Below are 19,355 nucleotides of genomic sequence, written 5' to 3'. Positions count from 1 at the left end.
AGATGAGTGATAAAATTTTGGTTGAAAGTTTAAAGTTTGCTAAAATACAAACTAAAAATTCCTTTAAGTAAGTGTTTATTAAGCTAAATTCATTTAAGTTATATTCAGCGTTTATATTACATGTCTGTCTCGAAGGTAAGAACTCACCACGTAGTACATTGAAATGTTACATTTTCTTGCATATCATAACCCCAAAACACACTACAGTTATTGTAGGTAATTATAGTTACTAGGTTACCATATTGTTTTGTTACTTAATATTAAAGACGATTTTGATGATTTTTACCAGGGGTGTTTGCATTAGATAATTACTATGGTTTCTATACTACTTAATACCATATTTTCGCCTTATGATGACAAAACTGAAATGAAATAAAACCATATAATTGTATACCAAATAATTTTCATTGTAATCATAGCTAAACAGACTTTATTTAGCCATTACTCGCTAATGATTTCACATTTAAAAGCATTTACAGTTTTATTTTTCCTCCTTATTTATTTCAACAAAATACTTCCTTCATGAAATTGAAGAGTTACAGTTGTTTGAAAGAGTTTGAAAACCATTAATTGTTTTATTTTTTCTTGTAATTCATTTGACCTGCACAAACAACACTTCTCATTTTTTTCACGAAGTTTAAAAGTTAGAATGGTAAATGTTGTATAAGTTAAAAATAGATTTTTTGTCTAAAGACTTTATTATTACCCGGGCAACACTGGGCATTCAGCTTGTCGAATCATACAATTAGAAAAATCTTACATGTATGATGTGGTAGGGGGGGGGGGGGGGGGCGATGAAAATGAATAGGGAAGCGCTGGCATAATGGATGCATGTCGTAAACTGTAAATGGGAGTTGTTACATTGTATCTGCAAAATTAAAATGAATGTAAAAACAATCATAACAACTTGACGTACTAAAAGTTACCAATATTTTAGCAATTTAATTTTTTCTTTACCATATATAACTAGAAATTCCACTGTCATACAGCCCACGACCAAAGTGATATTGGAAAAAAGAAAGGGTACTGATGGTTGAGAAATGCAATATTAGCAGTCAAATAGCACTGCAGTGCAATAGGATAACTGCAATGGTAGCTGTAATGTACTGGGTGTGGGTGTTATTATATACAACAAACAGCAATAATGAAAGGAAAAGATTATATGTTTATATCTTTCCCCCTGCAATAGGAGAAATGCAATATTGGCATATATTAGAAGTAAAATGCACTGATATTATTAGAATAACCAATATTATCAATATAGTAATAATATAAAACCAATGCACAATTTTGTTTACATTTCAAAAAGTCATAGCTAACAATATCAAGAAGTATCAAGAAGAATATCCAAACTTATAATTAAATGTTGTAATCTCATAAGAATCGTTAGAAAAAAATATCATCGTCATTTCCTTTACTTACACTGCGTTGGACATCAGTTAGAATACCAAAGTACTCAAATGTGTCTAAAATGTCAGTTACTTTGAAATCCGCAAAAATGAAACGATTTCAGTACTCATACGTTAATTACAGAATCCTTCGGCAATTTGACAATGCTATAGACTGGTGAAATTTGCACGGTTTTTTTTCGTGAAATGCGAACGACTTAATAATTCTATTCTCTGTAGTTCGGCGTTTCAATTTCGGGTTTTAACTTTGATAAAAGCGAGGCTTAGCAAGCTTTAATAACGATTTTTGTCCAAATAAATCTGTCTATTTGTGTATAATCCGATCAGATGGGTAAGTTTTAAGATAATGCCGACGGTTTACAAAGACTTGGTAACATATTTAAATAGGTTTGAATGTGTTTTGTATCGTTATTATACTTTAATGACTCTACAAAACGAGGGTTAAATTTGTTGATGAATTTTTGATACAAGGGTTCGTCTCATTGTTGATGAATAATTTTCGGGATTTGTGTGCACATGTGCATTTATCATAAATCTCCCAACCAATCGCTTCGCTCTTGTTTGGTCGTGGGAATATTCCATTGATTACACCAACCATTTAAAGGCAGAACACTACCATAAAAGAGTACTTCTATAGGAATAATATTTATGTAGAAATCGGCCATAATACTTCTTAAAAAAGAGGATGCTCGCCATCTTTGCAATGTAAATTTGAGTTCTGGTATGAGCAAAAATGATTATTTCTGAAAAACAATTAATTGTGAAGACCTTTATTTATGTCAACTTTGCTCTACACCTGTTGTCATGTTGTGTAATCCAAATGAGTGACAAATGAATAGACAATCATGCCAGCCGTCAATGCATGTATGTGAACACAACTTCCTGAGAGACACAGACTCGAGTGCTGCAACTGGCTGATATGAACACAGCTACCTTTTGTGGTTATGAATGTTGTTGAGATGCCCTGCTGCGCTGCCTATGAGAGTATCATAGCACTTCCTCCCGTAGTCAGTGCTGCCTATGAGAGTACTTCCACAGCACTCCTCCTGTAGTCAGCACTGCCTATGAGAGTACTTCCAGAGCACTTCCTCCCATAGTCAGCTTTGCCTATGAGAGTACTTCCACAGCACTTCCTCCCGTAGTCAGCGCTGCCTATGAGAGTACTTCCACAACACTCCCTTCCGTAGTCAGATTCAGAAAAGGAATAATGAATTATGTGGTTGGAACTAATGAATGGGCAGCTGTCAGTTCTACAGCAGCTGAGAGACAGCTGAGAGCAGGCGCTATGCCGCTGCCAGGCAGCACTGTGACTGAAGAATTCACGCATAAGATAGCTATAGATGTACTTATGACAAAATATGCACATGGGTCTAATGGAGTGGCCGCTCAGCCAAACTAATGTGCACGGAATGGAACAAGAAAACTATGGTTTTCATCAATCACCATGTTTCCATGACTCAGAGAGTTTCCATGACTCAGAAGATGTGGATTGAGAGTTGTGTGCACGTTGAGTTACTGAGCATTTGCATGTGACATTCGCATGTTGGTGAATTAGGGTGGATGCTTTAAAAAGATAAGTAATTCCACACCAGGGGTGACAGCGGCTCAAATCACAATACGAATGACTGTGTGGACATGTTTAAAATTGATGACTGTGTGGACATGTTTAAAATGGAATAGCTTGTGCGGCATTTTCTTGCGCATCATCCGCAAGCGTGGTTTCCATCTTTCACCATTATGGAACATTCGGTAAAAATTTGCAAGTAACTAAACTCGCTTGAAGTGTGGATTTTTGTCGTTATCATCTTGCAGATGAAACAAACCTGCGGATTACCCATGTCGTGTTGTCACTGTAGCACCACACCGTGTTGTCACTGTAGCACCACACCGTGTTGTCACTGAATCGCCACACTGTGTTGTCACTGTAGCGCCACACCGTGTTGTCACTGTAGCACCACACCGTGTTGTCACTGTAGCACCACACCGTGTTGTCACTGTAGCACCACACCGTGTTGTCACTGTAGCACCCCACCGTGTTGTCACTGTAGCACCACACCGTGTTGTCACTGTAGCACCACACCGTGTTGTCACTGTAGCACCAAACCGTGTTGTCACTGTAGCACCACACCGTGTTGTCACTGTAGCACCACACCGTGTTGTCACTGTAGCACCACACCGTGTTGTCACTGTAGCACCACACCGTGTTGTCACTGTAGCACCAAACCGTGTTGTCACTGTAGCACCACACCGTGTTGTCACTGTAGCACAACACCGTGTTGTCACTGAAGCACCACACCGTGTTTAAAGTAACCCCACACTACTCATCAGTACAGTACATAGGGTTGCAGAAAATGGAAAACATTCATGATCAACCCATAACTCATACCTACCCATAGCACTTTAAAATCCAGACACAAACTATTTCATCTCCCTCCTTGGTCATATATATGTACAGTAAAACTCGGATAACTCGACCTTCACGGGCCCGAGAGGATGTGTTCGAGTTATCAGAGTATTCAAGTTATGAGAACACTGTCACAAGTGCATGTTTTTATCAGTACATATACAAACTATATATAAATCAAAAGCACTTATTGCTCGTTTCAAGTTAAGGGGACTCTCATATGTTTTAACAATTTTTATCGGAAAGTATAAATATTTTCCTATTACTTGAGATTTGTTTGTTTGTTTTAGGTGATGTGACTGCCAGGATGTTTTCAGATTAAAATAGGTAAAACTTGATCGCGGTTGAAACGCTCAGTAAAAAAAGACATTTTTCTTTTGAGCGTTTTAACAAAAATCAATGATGCCGATTTTTCTATAAATTTATCTGAAGGTTACCCGCTTCTCCTTGCTTTCCGAAGGGCTATCCCCAAGCGGAAGTTTGGTTAAATTTGATTTTTGCAAACCTTTAGAAGACTCGTTAACGAAAATATTTTGCCGATAGCGGTAATAATGACGTCTAAGAATGACTAAAAGTTGATGTTTATCTCTATGGCTTGGAATAAAGTGATATTCTAAAGCGATAACGGTAGCCGTTGGGCAAAAAACTGTTCGAGTTAACGGAGTTGAGTCGAGTTATCTAAAGCAATTTATCATTGCGTGGGAGCGGACCAAACAAATCCGTTCGAGTTAACCATGTGTTCGAGCTATCCGAGGGCGAGTTATCCGAGTTTCACTGTATATAGATATGAAGCCATTTTACTAGTAACTGGTACAAACATCAGTAAAGAACTACCTGCCCATTCCTAGAGTGGCAGAGTCGAAAAACCGTTTTTACAGTTTAAACCTTTCTTGGCTAAAAAAGTTTATAAGAAAACTCTTGCTAGTTCATTCACATTTAATTGGAGCAAATCATCTAGACTGGAATAGACCAAGCCACTTGGTCATGGTATGTGTGTCTGTCCGTTAGTCCACATAAACACTGTTTCCACATCTTTTGCCCGATTTCATCCAATACTTCACACGCATATGCCCCGTGCCTTCCACCAAGTTTTGGTTTTAAAACTCTGTTTGCTTTTTGATAGCCAGCCTTTTGAACACCTACCTGCAGGCTATCTGATTCAACATGAAATAAATCCTGAGCATACAACCAGGCTTGCTGTTAGTTCTAATTAAAACTCATCTAGTTATCAGCAGAAAATTTCCACTCACATTCCTCTCCAGTAGTCCAACACTGACAACAAGTTGGCAGTCCATTCTCGAAGACACTAGGACCTACTAGACGAGTCATGGCAGTAGCTAGCGAGCCAAAATTACAAATCACTGGTAGAACACCTTGCTGAGCGAATAGCAACCCCTTTATGGCATAACCTCTCTCTTCTCCGTGTCAATAGATGCAAGTTTAATAGCAGGCAGTTGGTCATTCCCCTGTCTAGTATCTCGCACGCGTCTACCATTGCATCCTATCTCTTCTAAATTATTGATCTACTAATCTGCATACATAGACTTGGCTCACACGTATTTAGATTGAGATTGTGGCTCTGAGCTCATGCTGACTTAATGCTGCATGACCTTAGTCTACATCCTTCAGAAAGCCTGTTATATCATTGCAATTAACATTTTTTATGGCAGCCTTGTAAACAGAACAAAGCTCCTTATTCCCTAAGACACCATGCTCTGGGCTTGCAGGCTGTTCGTCTAGCTTTATAAAGCACAGAAGATATGATTGTTGTTATGCATAGTGAGCAGGCTGCCATAGGAAAACCAAGGGTAAACATAGGAGAACTTCAATTAGCAGTAAAGGAGCTAATTTTCCTCAACTGAGGTCGGCCATGTGTCATATCTAACCAAAGGTTTTTGATGGGTTTGGAACGAGCCCTAGTAAGGAGTGACAACACAACAGCAAAACTCCATCTTCCGATGCCGGAAGCTTCCGATGCCGGAAGCTTCCGATGCCGGAAGCTTCCGAGGCCGGAAGCTTCCGATGCCGGAAGCTTCCGAGGCCGGAAGCTTCTGATGCCGAAAGCTTCCGGCATCGGAAGCTTCTGTAAGAACTACCTGAAACCACCATAACCTAAAAGCTTGCAACAGACCAGCTTTGGTTATGGTCAAATTGAGTCGACAGGCACAACTGAAGCTTATAGTTGATTGGTTAATTCAAACGTGTTTCAGAAAGCAATAAATGCAATCAGGTGACTATAGGACAAGAAATAGCTAGAAATGTTAACTTCGTGAGAAGTTTGGGCTGGTGTGGTAGCTCTTGTATTTCATTACAACCATATACAAAGATTGACTAAGGAATATATACATTCCTTAGTTGTTTAATATATAATATATATTAACTGATATTGCCTTTTGCATTCGTTATTTTTTGAAGTTGTTTAAAAACTTTTTGCTACTATCACCTATTTTTTTAACTTGTAATTTTTAAATATGCTTAGCACTTCTATTTCCGTTTTTTCATTGCTAAAACAGTTGTCTGGCTAATGCTTTGCACGCGGACAATTTTATTATCTTGAGTAGGAATAGCCTCGACAATCAGACAGTCCAATATCTCATTTTTACTAGTACCGAGAGGTATTCAGTATAATCATATTCAAAGTTTTGATGGATAGCTTCTGCTGGAGCAGTAACCTTTTTTATACACACACTTCTATGCATGAATTGCTATTATTAATTCAACATAGAGTGGAACCTTGGTTCTCGAACATAATCCGTTCCAGAAAGTTCTTCGAAAACCGAGTTGTTCGAGATCCGAAACAATTATTTCCATTAGAATTAATGTATGTAAATTTTAATCCATTCCAAGCCGAGATAACAACTTCGTAAAGTATTTTTTCAACATTTTACACTATAAACCGTACTGTATACTACATACTATAAATAAAAGGGTAGATATAGATCGTGTTTATCTTTAATAAAAGATTTTCGATCAATGATGATGAAAACAAAAAGTAAACATTCAGTATGTTATGTTCTTAAAACATCAAACATATTCTACGTCAAGATACAAAACCAAAAAATGCGGAAATTGATAATGAAACAGCGAAAAATACAACAAATCAGTTACATCAAAAATCGTGTGAAAAAGAAAATATAAACAGCAATGGCACGTTTACTTGACATCTCTGAAGGAGAATCCTCCTCCAAAACAATTTAGGGTAATTCGACAGGAGGAGTAGTCTCTAGCAAATCTCTTCGGTAGAGGGATGTCGTCCTAGATGGTTCCTTCCTTTTTGTAAAGAACTTATAAAGCGTAACTTGCTTCTCCCTTTGTTAACGAATGTTTCCAAGCTGTTTCCGGAGCTGTTCTGAACATTCAATTCTAATGCAAATGCTCCGGTTTGGTCGAAAACTGAATTTATGTTCGAAATCCGAGATGAACAAGGGGTACAAATCTCAATTTTTTTGGTCGAAAACCGAAGCGTTCGAGAACCGAAGCGTTCGAGAACCGATGTTCCACTGTATTCAGGATTTTTATTTTGTTTTTCTCAGTTCGTATTAATTGTATCATTACCAAATCATCTTTTATTGCAATCATAGCAAAACAGACTTGATTACTACAGACTATTACTTGTTAATTATTTCACATTTACATTTAAACACTTTTATAATTGTTTTATTTTGGTCCTTAATTTATTTGACCTGCACAAATCACTTTTCTCATGATATGAAGTTTGAAAAATTAGAATGGTAACTGTTGTTATATGTTAAAAAAAAAAGTTTTCTGTGCAAAGACTTTTATTACCTGGGCAACGCCCGGTAGTACAGCTAGTATGTATATATAATCCCATGACCAAACAAGAGCGAAGCGATTGATTGGGAGATTTATGATAAATGCAAATGTGCACACAACTCCCGAAAAATTATCCGTTAACGGCCGTCACCAAATCCTTGCAACGAAATCCTATCAACAAATTTAACTATTTTTCAGTAAAGTCGTTTAAGTATAATAATGATACAAAACGCATATAAACCTATTTAAATATGTTACCAAGCCTTTGAAAGGTTACCGCAAATTCCTAAAACTAACCAATCTGATCGGATTATACATAAATAGACAGATTAATTCTGCCAAAAATCGCCACAAAACGCTTAAACAGCTTGGTTTATTAATAGTTTGGATCGACCTACGAAACGCCAATAAAGCTGTGCGACAGATAGTAGAACTATTTAGCAGTGCGCAATTCAGCACCAGAAAAACGTGCTCTTTTTCCCAGTCTATGGCATTGTTTAATTGCCAAGAAGGTTTGTGTACTGTTTGAGGCATAGACCGATTTACAGGTACGAAAATGTGGTACACAGTTTATCAGCCTATGTTTTTGTCCAATTACCGAAAGTTTTTCAACTTATCTAGAACATCAGCCAGATTTCTTTACATCTTATCTACAAGGTAGGGCGTTACTACAACGCCCTTTTATGACAAGAATATTTCTTTATTTCACTTGTTTGCATAAAACTTCCAGACGCGTAAATGCCAACGCTTGCTTTCTGTTACATATCGCTGTCAAAACCATTCTACATTCACAACACAACCAACTTTCAAACTGTAGATTACACATCAGCTTGCCGTTTAACTTTTAATATTGCATTTCAGAGATATAATAAACATATTTCTTTATTGTTGTTGTTAGTTAAATTACGTACAGTAGGTTAGGTCTACAGCTTGAATTAATATTTATTTTATTATTGTAAAACATAAGTTTGAGATAGTTAAATATTTATTTTATTAATAATTATTTCTGTTACATATCGCTGTCAAAACTGTTCTACATTCAACACAACCAACTTTTAAACTGTATATTACAATATATTTTACTTTTAATATTGCATTTCAGAGATATAATAAACATATTTCATTATTGCTGTTGTTATTTAAATTACGTACAGTAGTTTAGGTCTACAGCTTGAATTAATATTTATTTTACTGTTGTAAATAGTCTCATTTACATTATACTCTGTCAATTCCTGCTGAGAACTACTTTTTCAACAACCAACAGTACCCTTTCTTTTTTCCATTATTACTTTGGTCGTGGGCCGTATGACAGTGGAATTTCTAGTTATATATACAGTATGTCGATGTATATTAGCAACGCCGGGCATAGATCTAGTAGGTATATATAGTATATATAGATAGTAGATATATAGTAGATATATATGTGTATATAGTAGATATATATCTACTAGACTTATGCCCGGCAAGTACAGCGCTTTATAATGGGTTTAATGCACATGCATACTTAGAAATGGCGGTTGTTTTGATGATTAACAATAGCTGAAACAAACGACTACTAGCGAAAAGTAGACATATAAACAAGGTCTGACAACTCCTGTATATACAATCTCTTACCTGTTTTTTGAGCTTCCAGCAACTCTTGCAGTTTTTTCTCTTTCTCTTTCTCCATCCTCTCTCGAGTCTCCCTCACTTTTTCTTCCCGCTCTTTTCGACTCAATGAGTCTAAATTGTCAGGATAAGAATATAAAAGAAAGCACATCGAGTTCATGCACATTGTAGCAAGTCTACCAAATGTTCATGCACATTGTAGCAAGTCTACCAAGAGTTCATGCACATTGTAGCAAATCTACCAAGGGTTTCTACCATGAGAAACTGTTCTAAAAATGAAGTTGGCCTGTTAATTAAATGATCTGTGATAAAAGTGTTACATTTTATAAAACTCTTTCGATAAAAATGTAATTCAGCGGTTTTAGCATTGGACTCTTCAATCATTCATTCAATCATTCCATTCAGTCATTCTCTTCAATCAGCCATATTACATTTCTGTGGAAATGTAATATATCAGAGATACTGAACACGGAGTTGTCCACCCAGAAATGCAACACCATCAGAATGTGACAACTCCTAATTTCCAACTAATGATGACCATGATTACTTTATTTTTTTTTTTTTTTACCTTGGAGCTGCCATTTGAGAAGAGCAGGTTTTCAAGATTTTCGCTCTTCACTTACCAGTCTACTGTAGAAACCTAGTTATGCGCGTATAGGTGGAAATTTGGGCCATGCAGCCATACAAGCTCCAGTGAACTGTATACAATTAATGCTCCTTATGGTATGCTTCCTAGAGCCAGACACTGTCATATATTGGATCCTCAATACTAACCACTCAGTAGTACTAAAGTCGCTGTCTCAAACAATAAATGATATGAATAGTTACACCACCATGTGAAATACAATCAGTGATATGAATAATTAGACCACCATGTGAAAAACAATCAGTGATATGAATAATTAGACCACCATGTGAAATACAATCAGTGATATGAATAATTAGACCACCATGTAAAATACAATAAGTGATATGAATAATTAGACCACCATGTGAAATACAATAAGTGATATGAATAATTAGACCACCATGTGAAATACAATAAGTGATATGAATAATTAGACCACCATGTGAAATACAATAAGTGATATGAATAATTAGACCACCATGTGAAATACAATAAGTGATATGAATAATTAGACCACCATGTGAAATACAATAAGTGATATGAATAATTAGACCACCATGTGAAATACAATCAGTGATATGAATAATTAGACCACCATGTGAAATACAATAAGTGATATGAATAATTAGACCACCATGTGAAATACAATAAGTGATATGAATAATTAGACCACCATGTGAAAAACAATCAGTGATATGAATAATTAGACCACCATGTGAAATACAATAAGTGATATGAATAATTAGACCACCATGTGAAATACAATAAGTGATATGAATAATTAGACCACCATGTGAAATACAATGAGTGATATGAATAATTAGACCACCATGTGAAATACAATAAGTGATATGAATAATTAGATCACCATGTGAAATACAATAAGTGATATGAATAATTAGACCACCATCAGTGATATGAACATATATAGGTGAGTATAGGTCAACATCTACCCTCAATCACTGCACATATCTAAACTATAATCTGCTGTATGTCGGTGTTAATCCGACAATGCATCGCTGATCGTCGGTAATAACAAATTACACACTATCCCAAATTCTTTTGCATTTATATCAACGAATGGGCCGCGGCATAACATTTCCTTATACAATGCTGTCGCAAAAGGATTAAAAACTAGTGTTGCAGCAACCATCATGAAAGAAACTACAGAGCAAGCAGTCCAGAACAGCCAATCACCATTGCTGAAGCATTGCGCATTTCACAGACTGTTAGGGATACTCTATGAAATATTGGGAAAATTTGACAGCTGCAATATTTCTCGACTTTGTCACGGCGATGCCGTCGGTTTACGGTGTATATAGTCGGCAAATAATAGATGAGAGGACAACTCCAACATATGGCGAAACAGTGTGAAGCAGCTTTAAGCGAGGGACGACCTAATCCATACTCACGAGGTCCAGTAGGTTTCTTGTTCTAACCACGTAGTTAGAAGACGTGATAAACCAACTGTAACTAAAATTCTGTGTGCAGGTCAGGGCAGTTGATAGTAGACAATATTCCACTAGTGAAATCAAGTTCAGTTCATGCTGCAACATTAACTTGAGCAGCGGTTTGATGAGATACGATAAAACAGTGTATAACAGAAATCAATAACACCTCTTCTCACCTGATCTTGAGGTGGATGGTTTGCCATTGGATTCTCCTGTCTTTGTGTCGGCTGAACTAGACTGTTTACTAACCGCACTGCGGGCAGTTGACCTCGAGCCGGTCTCTGAAGAACCTTGTGGGAGAAGGCCGGTATCTCCCTCGGCACTCACAGGATGTTCTGAAAACAGCCAATAGGATAAGCTAGATCGAGCATACATAAACTGTCTTATCTCTGAGGACTTCATGCTTTAGCCATGACCGACACCAGCATGTGGCAGCAATAAGGAAGTGGATCGAGGATGAAAAAGGGGAGACAACGCAAACAATTTAAGAACAGTCTCAACACAGTATAAGATTTTCCATACTAAAAGAGTTCCGACAAATAGAAGCAAGAACAATTAGTGGTTAGTGGTTGTATTTAAAGAAGAGAGAAAGCATAATATTATTATGCTTTATTAGTTATCTTGAGGTGTTGACTGATGTTCTAAAAAAAGAATCAAGGAGATTGACCAACTAGAAGCTGAGATATAGCCAGCCAAACACAGGTCTACCTAATAAAGAATCAGAGGAAAACCCTTCGAAAATCCCGAAAACTGTGACATATGAAATCGACTTAATGTTCATGTGCCGGAGTTGTGCACCCTTACCGCCGTTACGTATAATGATTGTTTTGGCTACGAGATGTAAAACGCTTCTCGCGATAGTAAATAATTTACAGACTAGCTCTGGTTTCTCAGGAAAATCAAGCAAACATTGTGTGGTAAAGGCATTTGCCCACAACCCCTCGCCGTGATTTTTCAAAACAGAAGAGCAGATTTTGACTATTGTGCTTCAAATTTTAACTCGATCTCCACGGATATGCTCCGAAGATCCTCTGTTCAACGAACGGCGCGTGTATAGTCTATATGCGACATCCGCGATTGCAGTTCGTTTAGAATAAGAAATGAGAATGTGAATTTTTGTTCATTCATCATTTTTCTATTGTGTATCTACTGCAGCATTTAGTTGATTTTCATGATTATCGTCACTATTAACAGACTGTAAGTTCACTACAGCCATAATCTTAAAAAGAATAACTTGACCGTGCTGCTCTTGCTGTAAGAAAAGAAAAAGATAACTTTTGATTTGATTTTTCTATTGATCTATTATCTTAAATATGATTATTTTTTATTATTAATATAATAATCATAATGCATATTATACAAAATAATAATATAACTGCGTATAGAATAAATGATGTAACTAATATAATTTGTAGAAAGTGATAACAGAATGTTGCGAAATAATAGATGCAAGTAATTATTTTATTCTAAAACTAATCTACACGTCAGAGGGACTGGTTCGGAATTCTCAGAGCAATGATTGTTAGGCCCAATTTGATTGTTCTATACTTCCAAGGATTAAACCAATTAAAACGCCGTGATTGTTACAGGAGAGTGCATTAGTTGGCTTAATTGACCAATGGCACACAAGTCGATTTCATACGTCATATATTGATGATTACCAAAACACGTATGTTTTTTGGTAGACCTGTGTTTGGCTGGCTATATCTCAGCTTCTGGTTGGTCAATCTCCTTGATTCTTTTTTTAGAACATCAGTCAACACCTCAAGATAAATAATAAAGCATAAAAATATTATGCTTTCTCTATTCTTTAAAGGAACTTCATGATTTCCTATTGCTGTAGAAGCCAACCCCCCCAGTTAGACCTTTGTTGTATGCTTGTCTGAGCACAGGACAATGTGAAGAGAAAACGTCGAATTACGTGAAGCCCAATAGGCAACAAGAAACAATCAACTATTTGTAAATGCTGTATCAAAGAAACCTCTTTTGATGATACTAGTCAAGTTTATTATCCCACAATACATTATTTAGTGTGTTTTGTTTAGCAAACACAGTAAAATATCCTCAGTGTAGGTGTGTGTTGTGAACCCCTATGGCATTTCCACAAATTGAAAAGTTATCAAATCTAGATATGCTCTGACCTGAGTTATACCTCCTAAATACTCGTACAAAAGAACGACGAGTGAAGGTAAAAGAATCATGAAGAAGCAAACATAAACATTGTACATCTTTTAGGACAGGACAAAAGTGTGAGTGCAATTTCATAATTCATTAGACATAACTCCTAAAAGCTCTGAAAAGTAGTACAGCAGACAGTCTTATTTAACTTTTCAGTTTCCTGTTTAACCAAATGAAAGACTACAAAAGCATGTGAGTTCGGTGCATTAGGAAAACTACTTTTTAAAACTGGCTGATGTGGGTACCATACTTTTTGGACTATTAACCGCACCCCTATATAAGCCGCATAAATCTGCTTTAATTCCAAAAAACTATAACAAAACAATACCTAGGACGCACCTTTGTATAGGCCACAGAACTCTGGACAGTGATTTTTAATACGGCAGCAACTTTGCTGGTTAAAGCGGAACAGTGCCATTAGGTACTGTTCTGTATTAACCGACACTTGTTAACCCAGTGCCGTTAGGCATTGTTTCATTTTTTTTTCTTTCACCGCTAGAGGCGTACTCACCGGAAAATCCGGTTAAGGTGCCCTAGCGGTGAAAGAAAAAACCACAGAATAGCCGTATTCTTATATAAGCCGCATGGCTCAAAGCATCAGAAAAAATTAGCGGCTAGCAGTTCAAAAAGTACGGTAGTTAAGTGCTGGCCTCAGAACAACCAACAATTCTGGCATCAGAGCTTCAGTTGTTAAAAGCATCCAAAGATGGCTGAGTACAAATGCTTTTGGTCAGACTCAAATATGTTTGACCATATGCAGCTAAAGCTCATTGGATTGGACAACATATTACAAGCCTATCTAATACAGCAGAGCCTTCCCTCATGAAATTTCCAAGCTACTAAACTTCTTGTAGAAATACTGCTGCAAATAATGTAAGGTGTTTCTAAATGCAAAACACGCTGCTAGCCGTTTAGTCGGATGGGCAGTTCGATTTGAAAGTGGCGTGGCTGAGATACTCCGCCATAGGCCGACTGAAGCAACTGCATGCCATCCCAGTGGCCTGCTTGTTTCCTGTAGGTACATACACCGCGTCTCACTCAGTTTGGGTTGCTAGCATAATTTAGCGAACACCTATCCTAGTCAGCTCAGAGCCGTATAGTTTCACAGAGTCCCGCGACCAACAGAAGCGTATACGGGAGCTCGCTCGATTTCAAACAAACAGGCCACGCCTACTATTTTTATATAAGTTATAATGGAAAGGCTGCAACATTAATCAACAAAAACTACTTCCATTGGCAGATGCTTTAAAATTGATAGTTGTATCATGAACCATTTGAAAGAAAACAAAATTTCCTACAAAAATCTACTAATAATGTTTTGTAAAACGTAAAGTAAATGCAAAAAAGAGCGGTATTGAGAGCGAGGTATGAATATTCCATTAGAGATCAGTATGTCGATCGGGTTTGTTTGGAATCGGACGTTTTTATTTCCGGTTTTGGTCGTGAGACTTTGTAAAGCTATATGACTCTGACAGTAGAGAGCTGTATAACTTCACAGAGTTTCGCTGCAAATGGATGCCTATATCGGAGCTCGCACGGCTCCAAACAAACAAGCCGCGCCCACTATTGTTTTATATATGTTATAATGGAGAGGCCGCAACACTAACCAACAAAAATTACTCCCATTGGCCGTCGCTCTAAAACTGATTGTTGCATTGTACACCATTTGAAAAACGACAAAATTCCCTACAAGAAACTACAAACGATTTTTTGTAATAAAGTAAAGTAAATGCAAGAGTGAGATGTTGAGAGCGAGGTAAGAATATTCCATTAGAGATCAGTATGCCGATCGGGTTTGTTTGGAATCAAGCGTTTTTGTTTCCGGTTTTTGGTCACGGGACTCTGAAACTATACGGCTCTGAGTCAGCTAAAGATAAGTCAACCAAGGTAAACAAACATATCGCAGTAGTTTTTATTTCTTGTCTGTTTACAGTCTTTATTTATTCTAACATGTATTATTGTTACGGGTTGCTACCATTATTTATGATTTATACAAATATTGCTTTAGTTTTGTGGGGGCATGGTACTATTTAGGGTAAAATCTGTGTATACTTACGAATTTTTTCTGCTTACGAAAGGGATTCGGGAACAAATTAATTTCTAAGTAGAGTTGCTAATGTATTAAATTTTGTTTTTTACAAACAGCGAAACTAATTGTGAGTAAGAACACAGCAAATCAACCATGAAACAAGTTCTGACCTAGCTGACCTATATAGCTGCCTTGGTTGAGATAACCAAACTTGAAGATTTGATTCAATTGCCATACGGCACAGCCTCCCTGTCACAATAAATCCTTTCAAGAATAGACCTTACACGGTATGGAATTAACCGAGCCCCTGTACTACTAGTTGTACTAAACAGCAGACTGCTAACGTCAGAGTCGGCCTCAACACAGATTGTAAAAATTGACCTAGAGTCTGAGTGCTCAAAGCAGCGTTGCTGATAGAAACCCACAATGTTTATACAATGAGCCAAAGTTCATACCAACAGGGATTAATAGGTTAACATACAAGACATAATTACCCCTCACAGCTAGTAAAACTACTAGCTCTTACCTATGCATTCCCATCTACTAGCAAACTCACTCCTTATCTTTTCAAATGGCAGATAGTAGCTAGTAGCAACAGTAGTCTATATGCTGCTGTAATAGCTGTTTATATGCTATCATAGCAGTGGTCTATATGCTGTCATTGCAGTGGACTATATGCTGTCATAGCAGTGGTCTATATGCTGTCATAGCAGAGGTCTATATGCTGTCATAGCAGTGGTCTATATGCTGTCATAACAGTGGTCTATATGCCGTCATAGCTGCAGTGGACTATATGCTGTCATAGCAGTGGTCTATATGCTCTCATAACAGCGGTCTATATGCTGCTGTCATAGTAGTGGTCTATATGCTGCTGTCATAGCAGTGGTCTATATGCTGGTGTCATAGTAGTGGTCTATATGCTGACGCTGACTAAACTTTTAGCTAAGCTTACAGTAATACTTTGTTCAATGATTTTAAATATTCTGACTAGATATAGCCTCAACATTTTGAGCGCTGATACTAGCTTTGAGGTATGTTGTCTGCGTTTATGACTAACATCTCTGGAATATTTGTGACTATTGAGTCTATGCATTGAGCCCTTTTATTAAAATTTTTTGCATAAAAGCATACAGACATACCTTGACAGAGTTGAATGAGTTTTGAAACAAAGCTTGTATGTCAAAGTGTTCGCATCCTAATGCGATGTTCTAGATATAAGATATCTTATATCTAGATAAAGCGACGTAAGATAATAAATAGAAATTAATCCGTTCCCATACTATGAAAACACACCTAAATACAGGATACTGCGAAGGAAGTCATGTTTTTAATTGTTGTAATTCAGTACCAACGCTCACAAAGCGAAAAAATTACCTATTTAGTGGTTACGATTTGCATTAAAATGCAATCTTACCATGTACAGTATTGTATGAAATTCCCACCTTTGGGACAGGCATCGTGGCTAATGGCGTTGTGAGAGAGACTTGACAGCAACGCATTCGGTACACTAGACTTTTGTGACGCTATGTAACATAACATAAACATTGAATTCAACTTAAATGAATTTACGTTTACTAAACACAAACTTTAAAATAAGTTTTAGTCTTTTACGAAACTTAATTTTGGCATTGTTCTAAATTTTTTATTATTTGTTTCCGGTTTGGTGCCTTTTGCCTTGCGTTTACTATAAATGTTTAGCTGACGTTATTAAAGCTTTTTTTAACCTGATTCATTGAGGATGACCGAGCTGTCGAGGTATGACTGTACCTTGAGATAACCTTGAGATAGCCTGAAACATGCTCACCAAAAAGATTTACAAAGTAAAAAGCAGTAAACGTCTGTTAAGAAGGTTTGAAAGAATTACTGACAACAATACCCTGCCATTATAGCCAATCAGCATTGAATCCTGTTAGCAGTTGTCCAATGAAACAACCACCGCAAATTCACGGATGGTAAATGAAACTGATAAAATGATCTTTGAAGAGTGGAACTATTAAAATACTCAGATTAAGATGCCTAACGGTACTGTTCCGTTAGGGACTAGGATGGAAAGCATCAATTATTACGAAACTGTGCCATTAGGAACTGTTCCATTTTAAACAGGAAAGTTGCTGCCATGTTAAAAAGCACCGCCCTGAGTTCTGCGGCCTATACAAAGGTGCGACCTATGTATTGTTTTATTATGGTTTTTTGGAAAATAAAGCAGATGCGGCTTATATAGGGGTGCGGCTTATAGTCCGAAAAGTATGGTAATCATAATTAGTATCATATAAAGAATTCAATTTAAGATCATTAAAAAAGTGACAATCTGAACCATTCCTGCAATATGATCAAATTTAAACAGCAAAATATATAACAAAAGTAGATGAGCTATTATATGTAGCTCTATATGAACAGGTTGTCGATAATCACATGTAACATGGGCTGGCAATCACTAAGCAGGCAGAGTGAATGTGTCATTAATGCATTGAAATTCTCGAAATTCAAAAACTAGGCTACATAGAACCTCCCCTGACTGTTTGAGAAGCTGTCTCCGAGTACATCTTGACAGGAATAACAATTTCAGCTTATTGAACTGTAGCTAATTGACGTTGTTTTGTTTACGACTCTAATGTCTCTGATCAACCAAATCAGACTTTAATGAGAAAATTTGAGAAACTATACGAGAAAACTGACACGCTGTAGTCCACACTATGATATCTGTAGTCCACACTATGATATCTGTAGTCCACACTATGATATCTGTAGTCCACACTATGATATCCATAGTCCACACTATGATATCTGTAGTCCACACTATGATATCCGTAGTCCACACTATGATATCTGTAGTCCACACTATGATATCCGTAGTCCACACTATGATATCCGTAGTACACACTTTGATAACTGTAGTCCATAGTATGATATCTGTAGTCTACACTATGATATCTGTAGTCTACACTATGATATCTGTAGTCTACACTATGATAGCTGAAGTCGACACTATGATAGCTGAAGTCGACACTATGATATCTGAAGTCGACACTATGATATCTGAAGTCGACACTATGATATCTGAAGTCCACACTATGATATCTGAAGTCCACAATATGATATCGGTAGCCTGCACTATGATATCTGTAGTCCACACCGTGTCCTTAAATGAATATACTGATGTATATGTATATAAATTAGTCATCATTGACCCAACAGATGTTGACATCTTAAACTCCGATGAAAGGAAGTTAGTCTTTCATTCTCACCTCCTCGTTTTATATCTACATTTTCTGCGAGTGATTGTTCAACCACTGAGCTTTCTTTTGGACTAGAAATAGATTCGTGTAACTGAGCCATAACACCATCTGTGTGTAATTCGACTCTCACGCTGTCAGCAGCAGAACTAACAGGTTCCGGACTCAGTTCTGGAGGATAAAAATGATCAAATCAAACATTATACAAACAATTGCAAATTATGTCTTTCGACTTTATCTTGCCCTGATCTTGAGAAGACTATCAAGGTCATTCGGAGGTGGCTACCGAAAAATGATCCGTGTCTTTGTAAACATGTATATCAATGTATGTCAAATATACTTTAAAATAACAATTGTTTGCGTGGATTTGCTAAACTTTCTGATAAGTTCAGCATGTTGGTCAAGCCTAAATTTTGTTACAAATCAGAGAAACTGATAATAGTTATAAGATCACCTGACCTACAAACAACAGGTTGGGGTTCAATCCCCAAAAAAGGTGACTGACGATGACAAGACTGGCATCAAACCTTACATTGCTCTCTGCAAATGGGCATGTCTCCAGTTGTTGAGGTTCCCTTGCCACTGGACTCAGACATGTCTCCAGTGGTTGAGGTTCCCTTACTACTAGACTCAGACATGTC

The 19,355-nt window shown here is 37.0% G+C and overlaps 1 protein-coding gene across 2 annotated transcripts in view; it reads right to left on the bottom strand.

Moving 5' to 3' along the window:
• Nucleotides 1–19,355, bottom strand: part of LOC137403917 (MAP7 domain-containing protein 1-like) — an 89,597-nt gene that overhangs the window by 63,822 nt on the left and 6,420 nt on the right. The window contains exons 2-4 of one of the 2 annotated variants that reach the window (XM_068090034.1): nt 18,727–18,885; nt 11,451–11,609; nt 9,202–9,309 (exon numbers count right to left, since the gene is read on the bottom strand). In XM_068090034.1, the coding sequence (XP_067946135.1) occupies nt 9,202–9,309; nt 11,451–11,609; nt 18,727–18,885 (426 nt within the window). The remainder of the gene's footprint in view (nt 1–9,201; nt 9,310–11,450; nt 11,610–18,726; nt 18,886–19,355) is intronic. The other variant, XM_068090035.1, reaches the window with a different exon arrangement.

Source organism: Watersipora subatra, chromosome 9 (genome assembly GCF_963576615.1).
Source record: "Watersipora subatra chromosome 9, tzWatSuba1.1, whole genome shotgun sequence".
Classification (NCBI taxonomy): Eukaryota; Metazoa; Bryozoa; class Gymnolaemata; order Cheilostomatida; family Watersiporidae; genus Watersipora; species Watersipora subatra.
The sequence above is the reverse complement of the archived record's forward strand: the minus strand, read 5'-3'. Positions and strand labels throughout refer to the sequence as shown.